The sequence below is a fragment of the Heterodontus francisci genome, chromosome X (genome assembly GCF_036365525.1).
Source record: "Heterodontus francisci isolate sHetFra1 chromosome X, sHetFra1.hap1, whole genome shotgun sequence".
In the NCBI taxonomy this organism is placed as follows: Eukaryota; Metazoa; Chordata; class Chondrichthyes; order Heterodontiformes; family Heterodontidae; genus Heterodontus; species Heterodontus francisci.
The window spans coordinates 12313481-12340810 of record NC_090421.1 but is presented as its reverse complement, the minus strand read 5'-3'; the positions used below and the strand labels follow the sequence as shown (position 1 = coordinate 12340810).

Here is a 27330-nt window from a genome sequence, read left to right as displayed (position 1 = left end):
GCAAAAAAATATAGAAGGATATGCTGATAGGCTGAGATGAAGTAGGGGTAGGAGAAGATTTGTGTGGAGCATCTACACCAGCATAGACTAGTTGGGCCGAATGGCCTGTTTCTGTGCTGTAAATTCTACGACGACGCCGTAAGATTTTAAAAAGGCACAGCAAAATGACATTCCTTTTTGCATCACATGTTCCATTCAAATACAGTAATACTTCACTCCTTTATTACAGTTGAAAATAAAGAACAATTTAAAGATATCATGAATGTGGACTCATGAGGTTAGACGATATCCCCAACCTCAGAGGCACAAATGAATGACATTTCCTACACATTACAGTGTACAAACTTCCACAACTAATGTAGAATGCCCGTCAAGGTATGTGATGTAATGCGCCCCTCACAGCTAATTCTGGATGGATGTGTTCCTGGAGATTTCATCACATGATCTCCCACCTCCAACCACCCTGCCTGATTTAAACAGCCCTTTTTTCTCTCCCTCCACCCTGCACCCCCCCACCCCGCCAACAATAGTGTTCTCGCTACTGAACAAGTGTTCAAGAAAATAAAGAAAACGCACACTTTTTGTTGCACTCCTATGATTTATCTTCTGGATTGTTCATAGCAGTGTCCAGGAGATTAATCCTTAATTCTTGGAGACTCCAAGGCAGTCCTGGAGCCGGGGGGAATATGTACATTGGAGATGGCAATAAGATTAATCAAACTCATAGCAAATAGCTCTGCTGCGAGCAATGGTTTTAACACGGGCTGCAAGGTTTGCAAAAAAAAGCAGCAGGGAGTTGCAGGGCCTTCTGGGTACTTCTGCAAAGCCGATCAGCATAAAAGCCACAGGAGCCGCGCTGGCTGCACGGCGGCGTTTGGAAATTGTTGCGGTTTTCAGCTCGTTAACGTGCCTCGTTAACAGTTTCACAAACGCCCAGCAGCATTATAGTACCATTGCCTGTTCAGTTGTGCGTCCGTTTTAGCGCATTCAAACTCCCGAGTCCCAAAGGGTAAAATTGCGCATTGCACAGTGCGAGTTCGAACGCACAAGAAATCAGAAGCAGCCCACTCTTTACCCAGATTTGGCGACCTGGGCAGCACTGGGCAGAGCATGCAGGGTCTCCCTGCTTGAGGAGTTAAGGAAAATTGTGGTGGGGTTGTCTTGCAGGGGTGGCACTTTGCAGCTCCCAGTCACTGGCAAAGGGGGCACTGGCAAAGGTCTGGGAGCAGAGCGGAAGAGTTCAGGCAGATGTAAGATTAAACGATAATGGAATAAATTAAAACAGCTACAAACCACACACTACTCCAATTGCATTCCTACCACTGATTTATTCGTAGCACCTCATCTTTGCTGATGGAGTCACGCGTTGACTAATTTGGACAGGTTGACAGCACTCAAAAGGATTTGAACAAAATAAACAGGTCAGCTAAGGAATGGCAGATGGACTTTAATGCAAACCAGACCAAGCATCCCCTTGAAAAGCGTTGTTTATTTGTCAGTAGGCCCAGGCATGAACAGACTGGTCCCCACCTTCAGAAGAAGCTGGTACTTCATGATTCTCTGAACGGGTTTGATAAGTAAGTCGTTCAGCTGAAGCCTGTGGCCTAGTTGTTGCTTCAGCTCCTGAAAAACAAGGACAAAATGTTACTACGACAGGCCGATCAGCCTTAGGTCTCCCTAATATTGCTTTTTCCAAAATTACTCACACATGGTCACCATTTCCACTTCACCCTATGAAATTGTTTACTATGTTTTTCAAGCGAATTTTGCAGTCAGATAGGTGAGGCCTGTCGGTACTGGGAGTAACACCTAGTCACCCAGCATTACGGTCAGCTGCAGGGTAAAGCTCCCTCTACTCTACCTTAAAGATAGTGCCTTAGGTTTAAACTAAAAACAATGTACATTTTCTCATTTCCCACACCAGTCTTCCTTACGGCTCGTCTGAGGTGATGCTTTGGTAGCCTTTTGTCTCGTGAGACAATGTTTTGCGCCTTGGTGGTCAACTTGATTAGTTTTGTACCAATTATTGCCATGTTAGATGTTGTAGACTTATACCCACTAGGAACTAATTTCCATCGAATCCTCACAATTAGCAGAGAGAAAGGAGCCTGAGCTGGATTCAAACCTCCAGAGATGAAAAAGCAACAAGCAAACCATTTTGCCGCCTAGTCTCTCCCTATTTATGAAGCGATTTTTTTCGGGTTGAGGCATGTTACTGTAGAATTTAGTCCAAATGCTGTATGTGCAAAACTAAGCCAAAATGAAAGGGCACTCACTTCAAAGTAGGTGTCGATGTACTCGGAGACGATATGCTCTGATTTAGGTTTATTCTGGCAATAAACCACGTACATGTGTAACCGTCTTTCCTGGAAAATAATACAGGTTCATTCTACTTAAGTATTAACTACAGACAAGAACACACCACACAGGCCCCACACTTCCTCTTAACACACACCAAACACATGCATTCCTTTTTTGACCCTGTAATGCATGGAGCCCAATTTTGCTCCTTCTCTATTCATTGAGCTTGCATTCGTGGCCATGCGCGCATGCCCGAGGAGCTGGCTGCAATGCAGCCGTCACTAGCTGTGCGAGCCGCTTGGCAAAGCATACATCAAGGTGCTGCGGCATTACAAATTGCAGTTGCTGCATGAATAACACTGTACGGTGCGCCACCACAACCCCAGATGGCGCATTTCTCCAAATGGATGTTCATCCTCAGAAGTTGTAGATGGTATATCAGGCCCGGCCGATGCAATGAATGCAGTCCGAAGGGGTTGTCGCACCGGGAGAAGGGGTGCAAAAGACATTTTGACTTGAGGAAAATAGCAAAGGCAAGGACGCAAAGGAATGGCAGGGTTGACTGCACTCATGGACGGATAGGAAAGATAATCAGAGAGGATAACGATCCTTGGTCCAGCACTGCAAGAATTTATGCATCACTGACATCAAACAGTGCAAACACAGCACCAACCTACAGATCCCTTACATTATACAGTCCACGTTTTGGAAGACAAAGGCTTTAAGACTACCAGGTGCAATGCTTAATGCTGTTCCTCTGCAGGCTATTTTCACAGAGGTGACAAAAAATTTATTTTAAGTGGGTCCATTAAATCAATGCAGAAAGGAATTGCATACAGGCGGATGAAGCATTCGTCCCCTAATGCGTGCACAGGACCAAAGTGTGTTTGATGTTTACACTGCACAGGAACATTGGAACAGGAGGAGGCCATTCAGCCTCTCCGGCCTGTTCCACCAGACAATGAGACCATGGCTGATCTGGATCTGAACTACATCTACCTGCATATGTCACAGTTACTGGATTCAATATGTAGACGTCCAGTGGTTTTGAGCCAAAGCAATCAGCTGGTGGACCTCCCAAGGTGATGGTCCTTATTATTGGCACTGAGGCCACGGAGAGGGAGTGCTGAAGCATCTTGGTCCCAGCTGCTGGGTAGTGTCACCACAACAACTTGCAGTTTCCTTGGCCGCAAAAACTCATCGTCCCCTGAGCACAGACACTCTCAGTCCGTAATTACAGTGCTATACCATAACAATCGAGTCACACTGTTATCATTTTGCTTCTCACAACAGAGTCCGGGCTCAGTGTGGAATCATAAGTCCCGAAGGGGCAGCATATCATCACCACCATCACATGTCACCACCCACTAAGGGAGGGATCACACAGTCAGACATAACTTGTGAGAGTGGAGGGGGCAGTGCTGAAGGCCAAGAAATGCCTGCCCTATGCTAGATTGAAGTTCAGCACATTGAAGGTCCATGAGGAGCTGCTTACGTATTCGGACCTCTTGGGGCCACCTTTCAAAAGACAGAGACCTCTGTAGGAGCAGGATATTGTGTCAACTCACCTATCTCCATGGCGATTCAGGGTAGGGGCAGGGGGATTTGACTTTGACTCAACTGGAAAGGGAGAATAGCCCTCAAGTGACCTCTTGTCATTGAGACCATCGCGCCTTGGGTGTTTGCTGTAGTGGGCAGTGGCTTGAGCTAGATGGGGAGCACAATGGGAGAGAAAGCCTCACATACCTTTTCTCTGATGCGTATGTGATGACATAGTCAACCAGTCCCTCCCATGCAATAATAATTGGCTTGAGGGTGCATAATGGAGGTGATGTTGAATCAGGGCTTCAAGTCAAGTATTCCACTCACAGATCCAGTTATTTCCTTTGGGTGAAATTATGCTGACTGAGTTCTCTTCTTACTGTCATTTTTTTTTTAAAGCACCATTTCGGTTGGACTAAACTAGGTGCTGGCGTACAAGGTAATTTTTAATTATTGCATTTAGAGATAATGATTCCTTTTGTAGTTAATTCAATTTTATCTAAATTCCAAATAGAGATTGCAAAAACCAAATGAAAAGAAATATGACAGAAGCCCGCCCTCACCCTATCAGTTAGATAGTAACCACTCACCCTTCCCAGTCAATAGTGATGTTAACTCTCGGGGATGGGAAAAACAGGAATAAACCAGTGGCCAGATTCCACTGAGTCTCGAGGGTTCCAGGAGGTCAGGTTTTTTAAAAATTCATTCATGGGATGTGGGCGTCACTGGCCAGGCCAACATTTATTGCCCATCCCTAATTGCCCTTGAGAAGGTGGTGGTGAGCTGCCTTCTTGAACCGCTGCAGTCCATGTGGGGTAGGTACACCCACAGTGCTGTTAGGAAGGGAGTTCCAGGATTTTGACCCAGCGACAGTGAAGGAACGGCGATATAGTTCCAAGTCAGGGTGGTGTGTGACTTGGAGGGGAACTTGCAGGTGGTGGTGTTCCCATGTATTTGCTGCCCTTGTCCTTCTAATTGGTAGAGGTCGCGGGTTTGGAAGGTGCTGTCTTACCCATGATGCATCATGAGATGAACCTCCCCCCCCCCCCCCCACCAACCTCAACAAATATCTCCAATTGGAGCAGAGGACAATACAGGACCAGAAACAGCCACCTCCATCCATCAGACTGGTCCCAAAGATCTGACCACTTGTCCCATAATACTTTTGACACCTTTCAATGACCCTGGCTGCCAAAAAACTCCACCACCTCTTAAAATAGTTAACATCTTCCTCTTCAACTGCTGCCCTGAGAGAATTATTCTGCATATTTACCAACCTGTGAGTGAAGAAGTTCCATCTCAACTTTTTCTCATCTAAATTCGACTCTATGTCCCCTTGTCTTGGAGCTTGTGATAATATCCAAGATGTTTTGGGGATCCAGGTTATCTGCACCCTTTAATGTCTTAAATATCTCAAAAAAAAGTATCCCTAAACTACCCTTTTCCCAATGTAAAAATCCCTAGCAACTTCAGTCTTAACTCATAGTTCAGGTGGCCAATCCCATCAAAGAACTGAGTTGTTCTCCCACTAAAATACCTCGCCTGTGTTGTTTCCTATAAACTGTTCACATTGATTTTGTTTTCTTTCCCAGATTCATGGCTCTGCATATCTTTACATTAAATGACATCTTGCACCTTTTTGACTGAATGTCCCAATTTGCCAGATCCCTCTGCAACTGCCCCACTTGTTCCCTATCACTTACAGCCCCATCCGAATGAGAGAGCCTCGTTCCAGCTCCTTCCACCAAATCACTGATAAGTATCGGAACAAAACTGGCTCAGGATGGATCCCTGCAGTATCACGCTTCTCACTTTGTTCCATGGAGATGCTGCTCCCCTTTGCAACCTTTGACTCAACCAGCCAGTTCTTCAATTCAAAAGCTTCCTCCCTATTCTGCACCTTTCTACACTGCAAAATAATCTCCTGTATGATACTCCATCAAAGTCTCTGCAGAAGTCTGGGGATTCAAAGTAGTCTGAACGCATTATGTTGACTAACTCGGGTTATATTCTCAAAGAACTCCAGACTCACCAAGCAAGATCTTTCGCCTATAAATTCATGCTGACTACTTCTTAACATTCTGCATTCTAGCCTTGAAATAACTCAGTGTTCTTTGGCACATCCATTATCTCTTCTAGGGTCATGGGGCAAGTTTCAGTCAATTCTTTGTTGGCCGTGTGTGGACAGCTGCCAATGTCCAGCATGCTCACTGTTCTGATGTACAATGGTTTCACATGATCCTATCAGAATGACTGCAAGATTGTCAATCCACTGATAACCAGGAAATAATAGTCAGTGTACAACCAAATATATTCATTTTGCAATACAGTTCATATATATAGTTGATAATGCAATTTGGTATATATATCTATAATAAAGTTATTTTTATATAAGTCAATATATAATATATACATAATAGCAACAATAATCATATATCAAAAGAAAGACTTGCATTAATATAACACCTTTCACAATCTCAGGACATCCCAAAGCGCTTTCCAGCCAATGACGTATTTTTGAAGTGTAGTCGCTGTTGTAATGTAGGAAACGCTGCAGGCAAATTGCACACAGCAAGATCCCACAAACAGCTAAGAGATAATGACCAGATCATCTGTTTTTCTAAGTGATGTTGGTTGAGGGTTAACTACAACCCAGGACACCAGGGCGAATTTCCCTGTTCTCCACCAAAATAGTGTCATGGGATCTTTCATGTCCACCTAAGAGGGCAGATGGGACCTTGGTTCAAGACTGCACCTGACAGCGTAACATTCCCTTAGCACTCACAAGCAGGATGAGCATGGATTTTGTACAGGTCACTGGACTGGACTTAAACCCACAACCTCTAACTCTAATGTGAGAGTGCTACCAAATGAGCCACATCTGACACCGATATAAGGGTATAATTAGAATATACAAACACACTCAGTACATATTCTAACACACTATAAATGATCAGGGCACCCCAGGCAAATCAAATGTGATTGACTCGCTTGTGCCTTACTGTGGGCTTACAACCAAACCATCCAGGCAGTTTGAATACTATCAACCCTACACACGGTGCTGGTGTACTGTGTCCGACTTCAGACTTGGCCCCTGAGGTGGCTCTGTTTTATGTGGGTGCCAACCTAGAATTCTTAGCTTGACATGGTGCTAGTGGCAAACAAAAACCAGGGCAGAGATGATGCTGCGTAGGGCCCCGTATTTTGGGCACTAACTGACCAACTAAGCCCCCAATAAAGCGCAAGCGGTATTTCCACCTGGAAGTGTGCCACCCACCATATTGCGAAAAGGCAGCAGAGGCGCACACTGACAACATTGAAAGGTGAGAATCCTTGATATAAATTAAGGTCCTGTGCTTCTTGGAGATTGTCAATCGCCCCTGTGCTTCACGCGCTAAGCTCGCACAGCACAACTCCTAACTGGCGGGAAGGCCTCCTCCAATCTGTGTCCAATGGGTGGAGCCCAACTGACTACTGGACAAATGAAACATGCGTGTTATGGTCTGGTCAACTCCTGGACAAATATCAAACCCAACAGGTCCTCAAAGTGCTTATGCCAGCAGAATAAATAAACACAGTCTATTCCTATAAAACTAGAAATTAAATATTAAGAACAGTTTGCGCTCCTCCTCTCTTGAAGCGCTGAGTCATGTTCAGGACGGATTTGCTGAGAGTCAGCCATTTTCTGATACCTCCCCATTCTTCACATGGGCCTAGACTGAGTGTCAGCAGCCTGTATGGCCAATGTAGCCAACCAATCTTGCCCTTGCCTGACATCCAAATATGGCACTCCTTTTCAGCAGGAATCACTGGATAGCCATCAGGTGCAGCAGCTGATTTAATGTCTCCTCCTTAGAACAGGGCCATTGAGACCAATAGTGTCTCTGCGGCTGCATTCCTCCCAGTTCAGATATGCTGGGATAAAATGCAGCAGTGCCAATTTCACCCTGACTGAGAGCAGTCAACAGCATAGACCAGGAGTCAAATGTGCAACCTTATTAAAGAGGATCCAAGGGCTATGAGAACAGAGCAGGCACATGGGACTAGGCCCACAATGCTCACGTGGGGGACAGGTAGCAACAAGGACTGGTTGGGCCAAACAGCCTGTGTTGGAATTATTTAATTTAATACGTATGACATGCAGGTTGCTGGACAACTACCACCTTGATCAGGCAATAGCCCGAGGCATTGAGATGGGGCATCCCCTCTCATGACCTCTCTGACCTGACAAATGAGATGCTGATATGACCACATTTGGTACAGCTGAGTTCAGAGTGTGCTGCTGGTCAGTTGGTAGCTTGCTTTTCCCTTTGCTTTCTCCTATTCGTTTTCTCCCGCAGAGCTCCAACGCGTTCTCTCTCATCCTGCTCGGAGAGTGTCAATATTCACCTGACCCTATTTGTAGGGAGCTCCTCTCATTCATCTCATATCAATGAGATGACATCTTTTCTATCAGTGGTGCCCTGTACGTTAGCCGCCAGCCACATGTGGACAATTGGGAATCCAGATGTGGCTAACCGCACTTCTGATCAGTGAATAGAAAACGTCCAACATTATGTTGTCAGAGATGCCAATAGACTGAGTTGCTACAAAAGAAGGGGCCAATGATGATGCCGTAGTTAAGGCGGAAGAGTGTGATATATTGGATGGGATAAACATTGAAGAGAGGAACTATTAAAAGGTTTGACATCTTTGAAAGTAGATAAATCACCAGGCCCGGATGAAATATATCCCAGGTTATTAAAAGAAGCAAAGGAGGAAACTGTGGAGGCTCTGACCATCATATTTCAATCCGTTCTGATGAAGGGTCAGTGACCTGAAACGTTAACTCTGCTTCTCCCTCCACAGATGCTGCCAGACCTGCTGAGTGTTTCCAGCATTTCTTGTTTTTATTTCAGATTTCCAGCATCTGCAGTATTTTGCTTTTATATTTCAATCCTCCCTGGCTACAGGAGTGATGCCAGAGAATTGGAGGACTGCCAACATTATACCATTGCTTAAAAAGGGAGGAAAGGATAATCCGAATAATTACAGGCCGGTTAACTGAATTTCGATTGTGGGCAAGTTATTGGAATTAATTCTGAGCGACAGTATAAACCTTCATTTAGAAAGGCATATATTAATCAAGGAACGTCAGCATGGATTTGCTAAGGTAAAGTCATGTCTGACTAACTTGACTGAATTTTATGAGGAGGTGACAAGTAGGGTTGATGAAGGCGGTGCGGTGGATGTCAACTACATGGATTTTAGAAAGGCTTTTGACAAGCTCCCACCTGGCAGGTTGGTCAAAAAAGTAAAAGCCCTTCGGATCCAAGGGAGAGTGGCAAATTGGATCCAATATTGGCTTAGCGGCAGGAAGCAACGGGTAATGGTTGATGGGTGTTTTTGTGACTTCCAGGCTAGTGGGGTTCCGCAGGGCTCAGTATTTAGTCCCTTGCTTTGTGTAGCTTATATTAATGATTTAGACTCAAATGTAGGGGGCATGATAAAGTAGTCTGCAGATAATACAAAAATTGACCACGTGGTTGGCAGTGAGGAGGAAAGCTTTAGACTGCGGGAAGATACAGATGGTCTGGTCAATTCGGCAGAAAAGTGGAAAATGGAATTCAATGCAGAGAAGTGTGAGGTAGTGCATTTTGGGAGGTGCAATAAGGCAAGGGAATACACAATAAATGGGAGGATGCTGAGTAGTGTGGAGAACAGAGGGATCTTGGTGTATATGTCGCAGATCCTTAAAGGTAACCGGACGGGTCAATAAGGCGGTTAAGGTGGCATATGGCATGCTTTCCTTTATTGGTGGAGGCATAGAATATAAGAGCAGGGAGGTTATGCTAGAACTGTATACAACATTAGTTAGATGACAGCTTGAGTATGGCGTACAGTTCTGGTAACCACAATAAAGGAAAGATGTGATTGCACTAGAGAGGGTGCAGAGGAGATTTACGAGGATGTTGCCAGGACAGGAAAATTTTAGCTATGAGGAAAGATGGGATAGGCTGGGGTTATTTTCCTTGGAACAGAGGAGGCTGAGGGGTGACTTAATTGAGGTGTATAAAATTGTGAGGAAACTAGATAGAGTAAATAGAGATGGCCATTCACCTTAGCAGAGGGGCCAAAAACCAAGGGGCATGGATTTAAAGTAATTGGTAGAAGAATTAGAGGGGTGATGAGGAAACATTTTTTTTTCACCCAGAGGGTGGTAGGGACCTGGAACTCACTGCCTGAAAGGGTGGTAGAGGCGGAAGCGCAAACCACATTTAAACAGTACTTGGACGTCCACTTGAAGAGCAGTGACCTGCAGGGCTATGGACCTAGTGCAGGAAGGTGGGATTAGGCTGGGTAGCTCTTCATCGACCGGCACTGACAAGACGGGCTGAAAGGCCTCCTTCTGTGTCATGAATTTGCTATGATTTCTATGCTAGGTGGATGTCAAAGGTCCCAGGGCACAGTTGAATGAAGAGAAGGGAGTCCTCCCAAATGTTGTCCTGACTAACATTCCTCCCTCAATCAACACCATCAAAACCTCATTGCTGTTTGTTTCTGGGTGCAGAATGACTGCTGAATGCCTGCACAAAAGTCATAGCGTTTCAAGAATAATTCATTGCACGTGAAGTGTTTTGTTGCTTGATAAATGCAAAACGTTTCATCGAAAAGGAAGAGGCGGTGGTGTGGGGCGGGGGGAGGGTGCGTGAAATTTGCCCTGGGTGGCATGGCACAACAGGTGGTGGCAACTTGGCAGCCTGTCTTACACTTCAGCCATTTTTCATTTCCAGCGCGGGTGTAACGCAGGTGGCACATTCGCTATCACCCATTTTTGTGCTGCTGCCCAAGACAGGTGTCACCCACTGATGTGTTTCAAACTCTCTCCGTTTACAACTACTCCTGTCACCAACAAGCTGGCCTCATTTCCCCCATTTCGGTAGGGGTCGCCAACTCTGGTTGGACACATTCCTGGAGGTGTCATCACATGACCTCCTGCCTCCAGCCGAAGTTTCACTTTCCTCAACTGAGGCTCAAGTCGAAATGTACGTTTGAAATCTTTAATCCTTTTGCGTAGCAGCTCAAATAGAAAACTTAAGTAACGGGGGAAAACATTAAAGGAACGAAGAGGTGGGGGAGGGGGTTATTTTAGGTCAGTTATTTCAAGAATGCGAGCAGACACGCTGACGACTCACATGTTTTATGAAGAGCTCTGCTAGTCTCTCTGGCTCCTCCAGACATTTCTCCAACTCTCCTAAGAAATAGCTGTGAATGGAAGACAAATAATTTAAAATAATAACCTGCGCTGCACATCATCTCCCCCAGGATTCCCTCTGTATAGCATGTTGAAGTGATAAATTCTACCAAGTGAGGTGGGATTTAACACGCACCCGGGCCATGCTTCAAAATAATAAATAAATGTACGATCTGTTTTTTTTCGTCACAATACCTTTGAGAGCTATACACTTTACAATACACTTTACAGCTATACTGCTCACAGTGCGAACAAGCTGAAATAGCAACAACAGTGCTCCAACCATTAGCCAAATGGCCCTCCGCTTCATATTAATTCAGCTCTTTCGCAAAAAGAGAAGGCGGAGGGGTGATATAGAGGTCTTTAAGATTATAAAAGGTTTGATAGTGTAAGCATAGAGAAGATGCTTCCATTTATGAGGGAGTCCAAAACTAGGGGCCAGCAATATAAGACAGTCATCAATAAATCCAATAGGGAATTCAGGCAACACTTCTTCACCCAGTCAGTGATTAGAATGTGAAACTTGCTGCCACATGAAGTGGTTGAGGCGAATAGCATTAATAATTTAAGGGGAAGTTAGATAAGTACATGAGGGAGAAAGGAATAGAAGGACATGTTGATAGGGTGAGATGAAATAAGGTAGGAGGAGGCTTGTGCGGAGCATTAACACTGGCATGGACCACCTGGGCTGAAAGGTCTGTAAATACTATGTAACATGTATGCAATTTTGCGGTTAATAAGCCATTTGAGCAACTGGAGTTTGGATCCATGGACCACATTCACACTCCCAGCACTTCATCCGATCATACATACCATTCTGGAAACCTGCCGATAGATGACTTCACAGCTTCAAGAAAGCAGCGCAAATCTTAAAAAGTGGACAATCCAAAAACCGCCCTGAATATAAGTCTATGTCGTGAAAACAAATAATCACACTGAAAGTGCAGTGGGACCTGGGCTTGTAACTTAAGAGATGGCTATACCCAAAATTCTTTGCCTGGAGGAAGGAAAAAGGGAGGAGACTGAAAGGAATGTTGATGGCATAAGACTTACCTTTGAGGACAGTCTGGGAGTATGCCCCTCCTCAGAAAATTCTGATTTTGATAGTTTATGTGGCACATTTTCCAATCTTTGCCGTCTACAATGAACATAGGCTCTTATATATTTTTTGACCTAAAAAGGAAGGGGCTTTTGCTGAATTTTATTGAAAACTGCTCTCTAATTTGGTATTTGGGAATTAATTCTTTCCCGTTATATTTTAAAAGCTCTTTCTCCCAGTAGCAGTGGACAATCAATTACTGGGAGATAAAAAGTTTTAATTAATTTTGCTTTTTTTAAAAAAAAAAGCTTTTGCCAAATAGCAGTTAGAGAATTTATACTCACAGTCTTTGTGCCCATGAGACCCTTCTAGTTGGAGCTAGAGCCAGTTAATTTAGAACTACACATATTCCTTTCAATGCTGCCCCCAATCCCATCCATACAATCTGGTGCTGCATTGCATGAGAGGCGGTTAGATGCCTGAGAGCTACTGCCTTGAAGATTTTTAACACCACCACCAACAATTATACATCCTTTAACACAGTAAATATCTCAAGATGCTTTGCAGGGTCAATTATCAGATAAAATTTGACACCGAGCCACCGGGATATTAGGACAGATAACCAAAGGCTTGGATAGGTTTCAACAAACGCCATTTGGATTTTCAACAGGCCAGCCATACTGTCATTTCTCTACAATTAACTTAGCAGCCACTCTCCCTGTCCCAGTTCTCAGACGTACTCGACCTGTTCTGGACCCAGTTCATAGAGACTCTGCATACCATCCATCCAACTCCCCTGCCCACCCTTTCACACAGACCCTCTCGCCGTCTTCTCGCATCCAACCCCAGTCCAGACTGGCACTGTCTTCCTTCTACCCCCAGCTAATGGTGGCATTCTCCATCCTCTGCCTAGTAACACCTTCTCCCCTCTTCCTGCTTCCCCAACTCCGTTCTGGAACTGTTGCTGCTGCTGTGTGTTATTTGGATGCCGATCTCACTCTCACCCACAGTGTGCAGGGTGTGGCGGAATCACTTGTGCTAGGAGCTGGGTAGGAATTCCAGAGTGGTGCTGGTTGGGAAGGGGGGAGGTGGTGGTGGGATGGGGATGAAAAGCAGTTCAGACGTGAACCCGTACCTCAAAACGCTGACTCTATGGGGGGTAATTATAAGTAGAGTAGTTATAATGGGGGACTTTAATTATCCTAGCATCGACTGGGATAGTAATAGTGTAAATGGCAGAGAGAGAGAAAAGCTTCTGAAGTGTGTTCAGGAGAATTTTCTTGATCAGTAAGTTTATGATCCAACGAGGAAGGAGGTTTTGCTGGATCTGGTCCTGGGGAATGAGGTGGGTCAAGTAGATCAAGTGGCAGTATGGGAACGTTTGGGGGGCAGTGATCATAGTATCATAAGGTATAGGTTACCTATGGAAGAGGACAAGGAACAATCCAGAGTAAAATTAATTGGGGGAGGGCCAATTTCAATGGGGAGAGAATGGATCTAGCCCAGGTAAATTGGAATCAAAGATTGGCAGACAAAATTGTTATTGAACAATGGGCTGCCTTTAAAGAGGAGATGGTTCGGATACAGTCGAGGAGCATTCCCACAAGGGGGAAAGGTAGGATAAAGAAAGCCAGAGCTCCCTGGATGACGAAAGAAATAGAGAGTAAGATGAAGCAGAAAAAAGATGCGTGCGACAGATGTCAGGTTGATAATACAAGCCAGAACCAGACTGAATATAGAAAGTTCAGAGGGGAAGTGAAAAAGGAAATAAGCGAAGCAATGACAGCGTTTGAGAAGAGACTGGCAGTCAACATAAACGGTCAGCCAAAATTCCTCTATAGGCATATAAATAGTAAAAGGATGGTAAAAGGAGGAGTGGGGCCGATTAGGGACCAAAAAAGGATTTACACATGGAGGTAGGGGTATGGCTGAGGTACTAAATGAATACTTTGCATCTGTCTTCACCAAGGAAGAAGATGCTGTCAAAGTTATAGTGAAAGAGGAGGTAGTTGAGATACTGGATGGACTAACAATTGATGAAGAGGCTTAGAAAGGTTGGCTGTACTTAAAGCTGAAAAGTCACCAGGACCGGATGAGATGCATCCAAGGATACTGAAGGAAGTAAGGGTTGAAATTGCAGAGGCACTGGCCATAATCTTCCAATCCTGCTTAGATATAGGGTGGTGCCAGAGGATTGGAGAATTGAAAAGGTTACACCCTTGTTCAAAAAAACATGTAAGGATAAGCCCAGCAAATACAGGCCAGTCAGTTTAACTTCGGTGGCAGGAAAGCTTTCAAATTAACAGTCACTTGGACTAATGTGGATTTATTAAGGAAAGCCAGCATGGACTTGTTAAAGGCAAATCCTGTTTAACTAACTTGATTGAGATTTTGATGAGGTAACAGAAAGGGTTGATGAGGGTAATGCAGTTGATGTGGTGTACATGGACCTCCACAGGGAGTTGATAAAGTGCCACATAACAGGCTCGCAAGCAAAGTTAAAGCCCATGGAGTAAACGGGACAGGCAGCATGGATACGAAGTTTGCTGAGTGACAGGAAACAGAGTGTCGTGATGAATGGTCGTTTTTCAGACTGGAGGAAGGTATATGGTGGGGTTAGCTAGGGGTCAGTATTGAGAGTACTGCTTTTCTCGATCTATATTAATGACCTTGACTTGGGTGTGCAGGGCAAAATTTCAAAATTTGTGGGCGACACAAAACTTGGAAGTATTGTCAACTGTGAGGAGGATAGCGATAAACTTCAAGAGGACATAAACAGGAATGGGTAGACATGTGGTAGATGACATTTAATGCAAAGAGGTGTGAAGTGGTACATTTCGGTGGGAAGAACGAGGAGAGGCAATATAAACTAAATGGTATAATTCTAAAGGGGGTGCAGGAGCACAGAAACCTGGGGGTATATGTGCACAAATCTTTCAAGGTGGCAGGGCAGGTTGAGAAAGTGGTCAATAAAGCACATGGGATCCTGGGTTTTATAAATTGAGGATGTTATGGTGAAACTGTATAAAACACAGCTTCTGCCTCAACTGAAATATTGTGTCTAATTCTGGGCACCACACTTTAGGAAGGATGTGAAGGCGTTAAGAGAGAGTGCAGAAAAGATTTGCAAGAATGTTTCAGGTTCGTTGCTGATTACTTTTTACTGGCTCTGTTTGGATTTGTGGCAGTGTTGGGTGTTTGAGGAGCTGGTTACAGTTGGTAAAGTCTGCAGGGAGTGGTACTGCACGTGGAGAAGACTGCAAGAGCATCGGGCACACCTCTTACTCCCGGTCATGGGAGTTATAGTCACAGACCCCCTTGGGCTGCAGCATGAGAGGGAGATGGTGCAGAGGTAGCAGAAAGGAAGACAAGCTACTTGCAGAGGGAGGAGGAGGAAGGGGAGAAGGATTCACAGCAAGAGGCCTTCTCCACCTAGGGTCTTCCAGGAGCACGTCTCTTACCAGCCAGTGTATGCATCTTCTGTCGTTCACAAAGGAGACGCTCACAGAACTCTGCCATCTCTTGCAACCAGATCTGCAGCCACAGAGCAGGGCAAGGGTGGCACTGCCAGGAGCTATACAGGTGACCATGGCCCTATAAGGTTCTATCACCACTTGCACCACCTGCTGTAGCCAAAATGCACCTCCCCTTTAAGTAGTGCAGGCTCGCTTTAAAGTGATGCCTTGCCTCGAATTTGGGCCCCCTACTGGGGCCTACAGCCACTCAGCAGCACATTCCTGCATTAATACCTGCATTACTTTGAGTTCATGGCGCATCGCAATACTCGGGCCTGTTTTCGGTGGCTATCCAGTTTTGCCACCCCAGGATCTCCTGGCCATCTTAACGCTCAATCGGTCAATTCACAATGTGTGAGGCTTGACACCAAGTGTCAGCGGACTACAGGACCACAGGAGACACCCCAGCTGAGCTAACTGAACTCCCCATCTAATGTTCACATGCACATGTGAACTTTCCAACAGGGGTCATCGGATAGCCATCAGTCGGCCAGCTTTCCCCTCCTTAACCCAAAGTGAGCTGCGGTCACTTGTAATGGGAATCTACTGCTGCCCATTCTGAGATCAGCTAACTCAGCATGGAGCACTCGCAGTTCTTGAAAATAATCTAAACAGAAATTTTTCTTAAAAAGATGCAAATGTTACCAAAGGGGTTCAAACAAAAAAAAATCAGCTCAAGCATTTATACAGGAAGGCAGTGCCCCTTTAAAGCATTAACTATGAAAGAAAGAACGTGCATTTCTACAACACCTTTCATCACCTCAGAGGGCAGATGGGACCTCAGTTTTAAATCTCATCCGAAGCTTGGCATCTCCAACACTGCAGCACCGAGAGTGTTGGCCTAGATTTTTTGCTCAAGTCCCTGGAGGGAGATTTGAACCCACAACCTACTGACTCAGAGGAAAGTGTGTTACCCACTGAAACACAGCTGACTATAAAGTAAAACAATTCCCAATTTGCCAACAGAAAATGTAATTTAGAGAAGTAATCAATCTTACAACATTGAAGAGATATGAACTTTAATGGATTGGGATTTAGTGAGATGGAAAAAGTAATTTGCATTAAGAATACGATATTGAGACTGAAAGCAGAAATTCACGCCAGACTTGAGAGGTCACTTATGTCAATGTGCTGGCCACCAGAAAGGCTGATTTTAACTCAGTACAAGTGAATGGATTTTGAGTGAGTTAAAGTCTCGCCCACTGTTTGGTCAAAGTTGAATACAGCAGGCCCCTGATGCTCTGACTGAACACAGTAGCCAAAATTTCCCCAGACCAGGCCAGCAGTGAGGTACTTCTCATGCTGTGGGCATGTGTCAGACAATGGCACTGCCCACAACTTTCTGGTTACATGCTGGCAGCATGTCTTTAGCCTGGGCTCTGAAAATTTACCCCTGTATCTGGGCTAGAAGTCAACCTCTACCCCCAGCCCTACCCTTCCAAACTGAGCAACTTGATTAGGCTAGGCCTCATCCCAGACCTCATTTGCCCACTCTTTCATTTTCCAGTTACTTCCTCCATTGCTTGCTCACTGCCCAAAGTACCAATCCCTAACAAGTCAACACGTGCCCGGACCTCTGCAAATGCTTGCGTCCCAGAGAGCTGGGATCAATTCCCCCTCAAAATCTGCAGCAAGGCCAGTTAAATCAACCCAAATGAAGGAACAATGGCACATGTAACCATTAAAAGGCTCACTATTCCAGCTTCAAACCTAGGTCAAGCATTGTAAAATTAGATGCAGAGTGAAGCTCTCTCTACTTTGATTCAGTAGCACGCCTCAACTGTGATTGTAGAACAGTACGCCCAAGAGCAGCAGTGTGATGGCCTGACGCTCCCTGAGTGAACTTGCCAATTGAGGAGCATCTTTGGGTCATGGACCCATGGACTGTGAAATATTGCCGATCGGTGTCTACTTGGATCTGGATTTGGACTACCTGAATTTATTTCCCATAGACCTGAGAAGACTTTCATTCCATTCGTCTGGGTTGGATTTGAACTCAGGTCCCAGTGGTTTAAGAGAAAAGCCCACTGCACGACCCACTGTGCAGCCTTTAGAAAAAGAATTCACCAAGTAATGTGGTTTATCTCCTAATGGACACAGCGATCAATCCTGTCCCCAACATGGTCAAACAAAAACCATTACTAGATACTTGTAACCGAACAAATAGCTGGTACATAACACAATCCTGACTGTTGTGCTGACAATGTTTTGTTGCTCATGGAGAGCTCTTACTTCTTGTGCCATTCATAAATCTGGTGAATGTTCCCAAATACTATTTTATCTTTCCCCTTCATATCTTCAGGGACTCCTTTTTCATTCATTGTTGCAATATAACCCTGGAAAAGAAAAGAGCATCTTTAGTTGGTTCTGGTGGAAGTTGGCTGGAGTTTTAATGGAGGTGTCCTTGAGCGGTGTTGGTAAGGTAATCGAGCTCAGTTACCATCTCGCAGCAAGATAGGACGGTGTCCCACAGTGTCCCTGTTAGATAGCAACTCACTTAACCGTATCAAAGTACTGTCTGCAATTAGAAGCTATTGCCTTAAGGATTATAGAAGTGTCACAGTAGACTAGTGCCTAACCATTAAAGGCAGACAGTTACTGGGTGCTGAGGTCAATTAACTAACCTGGAGGGCAGTAGTTTGCTAGAGTATAGCCCAACCATTGCCAGTTTAATTGTACTTTCAACCACTTTAATATTCCTTGCCAGCATATGGGTAGCACTGCCACCACACTGAACAGTTTCCTGACACTTTGGACAACTCGCGTGCACTTCTGGTGCACAAGAGGGAATTGATTGGAGACTTTCTGAATGCAGAAGTAAGAGTTTGCAAATCCGGCCAAATTGTGAGAGGTGGATGGACAGGAATGAAGTACACAATCCAGGAACTGCTTCACTCATTGTGAGTGCTTTGACACGAATGTTATGGCTACTGTAACAAAACTCGTAACATCAATGTGCATACATGAAAATTACTAAGTGCGAATGAAAAAAAAAATCAAGGCGACATTAATTTCTCAGCATTAGTGTGAAGTAAAACTGCTTCATAACAACAACTTGCATTTATACAGCATCTTTAACCTAGTAAAATGTCCCAAGGCACTTATAACAATGCTGCACTTATCTAAACAGCCGAAAAAAATCCAGAAACGGATTACATTAAAATTATAAAGGCGCGCTGTACCTCCACTATAAAACCCAGGTCGGCCACATATAATTTTTCTGTTTCTACAAGTTCTTGTAGTACATACCTGTGTTGAAAGAACAGATGTTATCAGTAACATAAAGGATTTAATGAGTTTAGTGCTGCAGCTTGTCTCAATAATGATGATCATGAAACTACTGGATTGGAGTAAAAACCCATCTGGTTCACTAATATCCTTCAGGAAAGGAAATCTGCCATCCTCACCCAGTCTGGCCTACATGTGACTCCAGACCCACAGCAATGTGGTTGACTCTTAACTGCCCTCTGAAATGGCCTCGCAAGCCACTCAGTTGTATCTAACTGCTACGAAGTCAATAAAAAGGAATGAAACTGGACGGACCACCCGGCATCGACCTAGGCACCGGAAATGACAAAGACGCACTCGGCCACGTCAACCCTGCAAAGTCCTCCTTACTAACATCTGGGGACAGGTCCTACTAAGTTTAGTGCCACACACGTGCCAAGCAATGACCATCTCCACCAAGAGAGAATTTAACCATCTCCCCTTGACATTCAACAGCATTATCATCACTGAATCCCCCATCAACATCCTGTGGGTTACCATTGACCAGAAACTTAACTGGACCAGCCATATAAATACCGTGGCTGTAAGAGCAGGTCAGAGGCTGGGAATTCTGTGGTGAGTAACTCACCTCCTGACTCCCCAAAGCCTGTCCACCATCGACAAGGCACAAGTCAGGAGTGTGATGGAATATTCTCCACTTGCCTGGATGGGTGCAGCTCCAACAACACTCAAGAAGCTCAACACCATCCAGGACAAAGCAGCCCGCTTGATTGGCACCCCATCTACAAACATTCACTCCCTCCACTACCGACGCACAGTGGCAGCAGTGTGTACCATCTACAAGATGCACTGCAGTACCTTCCAAACCCACAAACTCTACCGCCTAGTAGAACAAGAACAGGAGATGCATGGGAGCAATGTCCCTTCCATAAAAATAAAAATATTCCTCATCCCCCCCCTCTGGTTTTTTGTCGATTATCTTTAATCCCTGCCCTCTGGTTACCGACTAGTGGAAACAATTTTCCCTATTTACTCTACCAGGACCAAAGGTGTAATTACCCTTTGTCATCTTGAAAGCTTCAGTTAGCCCTCCTCCAAGTTTTTTTTGAAGAAACAAGCCCAACGTCCTTTTGTATCCCTCGTAACTTGAAATGATTATTTCCGGAGCTTAAATTATGACATGTTAAATTCTGAGGACAGGTTACATAGACAAGGCTTGTTTTCCTTTGCATATAGAAGATTAAGGGAAGATCTAATTGAGGTGTTTAATATGATTAAAGAAATTGATGGGGTAGATGGAGAGAAACTATTTCCTCTGTTGGGGGGGGGGGGCGGGGGCATGGAGTCCAGAGCAAGGAGGCATAACCTTGAAATTAGAGCCAGGCTGTTCAGGGGTGATGTCAGGAAGCACTTCTTCACACAAAGGGGAGTGGAAATCTGGAACTCTCTCTAGTTGGAAAGCTGCTGAGGCTGGGGGGGTCATTTGAAAATTTCAAAACTGAGATTAATAGATTTTTGCCGGGCAAGGGTATTAAGAGTCACAGAACCGAGGCGAGTAGATGGAGTTAAGACGCAGAGCCATGATCTAATTAAACAGTGGAACAGGTTTGAGGGGCTGAATGGCCTCCTTCTGTGCCTATGTGCATCGGGTTAGTGTTTGTACCTACTAAAGCAAACGGTTGCAATCTAGAATCTACCAGCCAATCCCCTCGCTTGGTATTATTTGCATTCAACATTCAAATAAGAAATTTAATAGACATGGACAATAAAAAGCATTAATTGCTAATGACAATATTTTGTCACTGATTATTTTTAGATGGGCGCTGTTAGTGAGAATCCCAACTTCAAATCATTCATTACATGAATTTAAATTATAATTTTGCATTTTTATACATGGAAAATAAGCTGTGAAATTACCGACCACATCACTAAACATAATTTAAATAATGATTCAATGAATCTCTAAATTAAACACAATCAGGAAAAGTAAAATACTGAAGGTTCAAACCGAGGCCAATGCATCTCCATCAAAGTAAATTAAGGATCCTGTGGAGGCACAGGATAGAACCAGTCTCTAAAGCAATCTAATCAAAAGTTTTTCTGCTCTTTATCCTTGGCCCACTAAAGAAAGGCGTGCTTTCATACAGCCTCAGGAAGTCCCAAAGCACTTTACAGCCAATGAAGTGTAGTCACTGTTGTAATGTAGGAAATGCGGCAGCCAATTTGCACACAGCAAGCTCCCACAAGCAACAATGAGATAATGAGGGATAAATATCAGACTGGACTCCCCTGTTCTTCTACAAATAGTGCCAAGGGATCTTTCACATCCACCTGAGAGGACAGACAAGCCCTTGGTTTCATGTTTCACTTGAAAGACAGCAGCTCCCACAGTGCAGCACTCCCCCAGTACTGCACGGGGAGTGTCAGGCTAGATTATGAGCTCAAGTCTCTAGAGCGGGTCTTAAACCCACAAGCTTCTAACTCAGAGTGTTACCTATTGAGCCACAGCTTACACAATCGAATTGGATGGATATAGGGGCAAGTGTATACACTCAAGAATGTACGGCTCAACTACGAGAGCAGTTTAAAACGCAAAAGCAAAACACTTTTTATGTACAAGAGCTAAACTGACTTCAGAGTATAAAACACCCACCTCACAAAATGTGTGAACTGTTGTACATTCACTTTTTACAGCCAACCCTGAGGGAGGAATTCAGAGGTCTTTTAGATGCCCATTGATTTCTGTCTAGTGGGCATCAACAAGAGGTGCCCTCCAGCAGTGGCATGCATGGAGAAGACAATTGACACCTATGTCAGGTGGGCGGTTTTGTGTCATCATACTGCCATGTTCAACTGACTACCTGCGATACCTCTGAGAGCGAAACCTTCCGTATCCGAAGCAGCTTGTCAACTGACTGAGCACCCACAACATGCAAGGGTTGCCATTTCATCATGAAGGAAATAAAGTTGACGAAAAAAACTAAATGACTGCCTGCTGAGGTTTGTCCTTTGTCTGAAAGGATGTTGCGGGATGAGAGTTGAAAGCAGCGGAGACCTTCAGTGAGACTGCTAGTGTAGGATGAACGGCTGATTGTCCTTACAAGTCTCAATGGATCAGGTTGGATACCCCAGTTACTGCCTCCCTGTTGAGATTGAGCCTGCTCATGTACCCTCTTCTCTGTAATGAACAGACAGCTGACTATCGCAGTATATCAAGTCATGTGTTCTGCGAGTTGTGTACTATTTGCTTTCTCGATACCACTGTGCCATCCTCTCCTCCCGCTTCTACCAGACACCTGGCTATAACTATAGATGCTGTAGACGTGCAATCAGAAAACTCCTTTCAGTCCACGAACAGCAGGTATGATCTAGAATTCAACATTCACTATTTCTTTCTATCCTCCCTATTCTGCCTAATGATCAGTCAAGAAGAAAGACTTGCATTTCTATAGCGCCTTTCACGGCCTCAGGACATCCCAAAGCACCTTACTGCCAATGAAGTACTTTTTTGAAGTGTAGTCACTGTTGTAATGTGGGAAACGCGGCGGCCAATTTGCGCACAGCAAGCTCCCACAAACAGTGATGAGATCATCTGTTTCGGTAATGCTGGATGAGGGCTATCGATTGGCCAGGGCGTCATGGAGAACTCCCCTGCTCTTCAAATAGTACCATGCCTGTGAGGGCAGACGGAGCCTCTGTTCGACGCCTCGTCCGAAAGACGGCACTCCCTCAGTGCAGCGCTGGAGTGTCAGCCTAGATTTTATGCTCAAGTCTAAAGTTGCCTATTCTCGGCTTGTCTTTGAATGTAACTGGTATGAGGTGTGTTTAGATCTTGTGTGAATTCAAAGGGGGTCATTTTAACATAACCCGCCTAACAGGAGGCTGATGGGATGGGACCGCCAACCCGTTTGACCCTGCACTGAAGCCCATGGAGTAAAACGGGTGGCTGACCCCATCCTGCCAGTTTCCCGCTAAGCAGATTTGGTTCAAATTACACCCACCCCCCAGCAATGGGTTCAATGCAGAATTAGCTGAAATATATTAAATACAGATCGACCTTTTTGGTGATGTTTGTCACTTACATACTCTTTTCTAAGGCACTCCTCTTTTCTTCCTCGGTGTCTATTGATCTGATTGATTGCCGTGGAAATCCGTTGGGAGGGTGGGCCAATGAACCCACGGCACCGTCCTGATCAGAAAGGTGTGTGATAGGAGCCTGCAGCTAGGAGATACAAACGCATTAAAATATTACTGACATTCCTCCTCAAACAACAACAACTTCTATTGATATAACACTGTTTAACATGACAAAATGTCCCAAGGAGGTTCACAGGGGCTTTACAAAGCAAAGTTTGACATAAGGAGATATTAGGGCAGATGACCAAAAGCTTGGTCAAAGAGGTAGGTTTTTAAGGAGATTCGTAAAAGAGGAGAGAGAGGTAGAGAGTTTTAGGGAGGGAATTCCAGAGCTTTAGGGCCCAGACAACTGAAGGCATGACTGCCAATGGTCATAGAGTCATAACGGCACAGAAGGAGGCCATTTGGCCCATCAAGTCCATGCCAGCTCTCTGTAGAGCAATCCAGTCAGCCCCATTCCCTCACTCCATCCCTGTAGCCCTGCTAGTTTATTTCCCTCAGGTGCCCATTCAATTTCCTTTTGAAATCATTCATCGTCTCCACTTCCATCACCCTTATAGGCTAAGAGTTCCAGGTCATTACCACTCGCTGCGTAAAAAAGGTTCTTCCTCACATCCCCCCTCAGCTCTTGCCCAAAACCTTAAATCTGTGTTCCCTAGTCCTTGTACCATCAGCTAATGGGAACAGCTTTTCTTTGTCTACCTTATCTAAACCTGTCATAATCTTGTACACCTCCATCAAATCTCCCCTCAATCTCAAAACAAAAGCAAAGTACAGCAGATCCTGGAAACCTGAAATAAAAGCAGAAAATGCTGGAAACACTCAGCAGGTCTGTTAGCATCTGTGGAGAGAGAAACAGAGTTAATGTTTTAGGTCGATATGGCTCTTCATCAATCCCCTCTGTTCTAAGGAGAACAACCCCAGCTTTTTCAACCTAACCTCGTAACTAAAACCCTCATCCCTGGAACCATTCTGGTAAATCTCCTCTGCACCATCTCAAGGACCCTCACATCCTTCCTGGTGTGGTGACCAGAACTGGACACAATACTCCAGTTGTGGCCTAACCAGAGTTTTATAAAGGGTCAGCATAGCTTCCCTGCTTTTGTACTCAATACCTCTATTTATGACGCCCAAGATCCCATATACTTTACTAACCACCCTCTCAATATGTCCGGCCACCTTCAAGCACATGAACCCCCAGGCCCCCTGTCCCTGTACACTCTTTAGAGCTGTACCATTAAGTCTATTTTGCGTCGCGCTATCCCTTCCAACAAAATGCATCATCTCACATTTCTCTGTATTAAATTCCATCTGCCACTTGTCTGCCCATTTTGCGAGCCTATCTAAGTCCTGTTGCAGTCGATTTGTATCATCCTCACTGTTTGCCACACCTCCAAGTTCAGTATCATGGCAAATTTTGAAATTTTACTCTGTATTCCAATATCCAAGTCATTTATACATAGCAACAATAGCAGTGTTCCTCGCACTGACCCTTGGGGAACACCACTGTCTATCATCCTCCAGTCTGGAAAACAACCATTTACCACAACTTGCTGTTTTCTGTCCTTAAGCCAATTTTCTATCCAAGCTGAAACTGACTCTCCAATTCCATGAGCCTCAATTTTGTTGGCCAGCTTTTTATGTGGTATTTTGTCAAACGTTTTCTAAAAATCCACATAGACAACATCCATTGCTTTCCCTTCATCAACCTTCGCCGTTTCTTCATCAAAAAATTCCGTTAGATTAGTCAAGCACGATCTGCCTTTTACAAATCCGTGCTGGCTCCCCTTAATGAACTCAAATGCCTGTTGATTTTTTTTTCCTGATTATTGTTTCTAAAACCTTATCCACCACTGATGTTAAACTGACCAGCCTGTAGATTTTTTAAAAATTTGTTCACGGGATGTGGGTGTTGCTGGCAAGGCCTGCATTTACTGCCTATCCCTAATTGCCCTTGAGAAGGTGGTGGTGAGCTGCCTTCTTGAACCGCTGCAGTCCGTGTGGTGTAGATACACCCACAGTGCTGTTAGGGAGGGAGTTTCAGGATTTTGACCCAGCAACAGTGAAGGAACGGCGATATAGTTCCAAGTCAGGATGGTGTGTGACTTTGAGGGGAACTTGCAGGTGGTGGTGTTTCCATGCATTTGCTGCCCTTGTCCTTCTAGGTGGTAGATATCACAGGTTTGGAAGGTGCTGTCTAAGGAACCTTGGTGCGTTGCATCTTGTAGATGGTACATACTGCTGCCACTGTGCGTCAGTGGTGAAGGGAGTGAATGTTGAAGCCAGTGGATGGGGTGCCAATCAAACGGACTTCATGGGGTCTAGAGTCAATGTTGTGGACTTCCAGGACGATTTCCTGCTGACTATATACCACTGTGCTGCCACCAGTGGGACAGGACATACCCAGGGATAGTGATGGCAGTGTCTGGGACATTGCCTGTATGGTATAATTCTGTGAGTATGACTGTGTCAGGCTGTTGCTTGACTAGTCTCTGGGACAGCTCTCCCAACTTTGGCCCAGATGTTAGCAAGAAGGACTTTGCAGGGTTGACAGGGCTGGGTTTGCCTAGATCAATGCCATGTGGTCCATCCAGTTTCTATTCCTTATTGACTTTGTAGTGGTTAGACACAACTGAGTGGCTTGCTAGGCCATTTCAGAGTCAACCACATTGCTGTGGGTCTGGAGTCACTTGCAGACCAGACCAGGTAAGGATGGCAGATTTCCTTCCCTGAAGGACATTCGTGAATCAGATGGGTTTTTACAACAATGGTTTCATGGCCATCATTCGGTCATCATTTTTGAATTCCAGATTTATTAACTGAATTCAAACTTCACCTTATGCTGTGGTGGGATTCAAACCCATATCCCCAGAGCAATACCCTGCATCTCTGGGTTACTAGTCCAGTGACAATACCACTACGCCACCGTCTCCCCTAGTTACTATGAATGTCCATACCTTTCTTGAATAAGAATGTCCCTTTCTTGAACAAGGGTATCACATTTGTCACTTTTCAATCCTCTGACACCTCCCCTGTATCTAATTGGAAGATTATGACAAGCCCTTCCACTATCTCCACTCCCACTCCCTTTAGCAACCTGGGATGCAAGCCATCCAGACCAGGTGACTTATCTACTAAGCAGAGCCAGCCTTTCCAGTACATCCTGCCTATCAATTTTCACCCCATCTATTATCTCTACCATCTCTACTTCTACTGATATTTTGTGAGCATCCTCTTCCTTAGTAAACACCAATACAAAGTGCTCAGTAAGTATTCGAGCCTTGCCCTGTGCCTCTAAGCATATGTCACCCTCTTTGTCCCTAATATAGAAACATAGAAAATAGGAGCAGGAGTAGGCCATTCGGCCCTTCGAGTCTGCTTCGTCATTCATTATGATCATGGCTGATCATCCAACTCAGTAACCTGTTCCCTCTTTCCCCCCATATCCTTTGATCCCTTTTGCCCCAAGAGCTATAGCTAATAGGCTCGACCCAGCCTCTTACTACCTGCTTACTATTTTCATTCCTGTAGAAGATTTTTGGGTTCCCTTTTATGTCGACTGCCATTTTATTCTCATATTCTCTCTTTGCCAGTCTTATTTTCCTCTTCACCTCCCCTCTCAACTTATTGTATTTGGCCTGGTTCTTGCTTGAAAAATTCACCTGACATGCAGCATATACCCTCTTTTTTTGTTTCATCATATTCTCTATCTCCTTTGACATCCAAGAAGCCCTGGCTTTGGTTTCCCTTACCTTTCACCCTTGTTGGAATGTACCTAGTCTGTACCTGAAACATCTCCTTAAAGATCACCCATTGTTCTGTTACTGTTTTTCCTGTCAGTCTTTGGTTCCATTTTACCCTGGCTAGATCCCCTCTCATCCCATTGAAGTTAGCCCTCTTCCAATTTAGAAGTTCAACCTTAGATTGTTCCTTGCTCGTCTCCATTACTAAGCTAAACCTTATGATACAATGATCACTCTTACCCAAGTGATCCCCCACAGATACTTGGTCCACCTGTCCCACCTCATTCCTCAGCACCAGATCTAGCAATGACTCCTTCCTAGTTGGACTGAGAACATACTGATCAAGGAAGTTCTCCTGAATACAGTTCAGAAATTCTTCCTGCTCCTTTCCCTTTACTCTAACGTTATCCCAATCAATATTTGGGTAATTAAAGTCCCCCAGTATCACCACTCTATAGTTCTTGCACATCTCTGATTTCTCTGAAGATTTGCTCCTCTATCTTTCTCTCACTATTTGGAGGCCTATAGAATACCCCAGTAGCGTGATCATACCCTTTCTTGCTTCTCAACTCTAACGAAATGGATGCTGTC

The 27330-nt window shown here is 44.7% G+C and overlaps 1 protein-coding gene across 5 annotated transcripts in view; it reads right to left on the bottom strand.

Annotated features, from left to right (window-relative positions):
* The window catches only part of LOC137358635 (rho guanine nucleotide exchange factor 25-like), a 392023-nt gene that overhangs the window by 31432 nt on the left and 333261 nt on the right, over positions 1 to 27330 (bottom strand). For 4 of the 5 annotated variants that reach the window (XM_068024767.1, XM_068024768.1, XM_068024770.1 and 1 more), the window contains 6 exons: positions 22942 to 23081; positions 18814 to 18880; positions 17864 to 17967; positions 11019 to 11088; positions 2277 to 2366; positions 1531 to 1623 (listed from right to left, as the gene is read on the bottom strand). In XM_068024767.1, the coding sequence (XP_067880868.1) occupies positions 1531 to 1623; positions 2277 to 2366; positions 11019 to 11088; positions 17864 to 17967; positions 18814 to 18880; positions 22942 to 23081 (564 nt within the window). The remainder of the gene's footprint in view (positions 1 to 1530; positions 1624 to 2276; positions 2367 to 11018; positions 11089 to 17863; positions 17968 to 18813; positions 18881 to 22941; positions 23082 to 27330) is intronic. The other variant, XM_068024769.1, reaches the window with a different exon arrangement.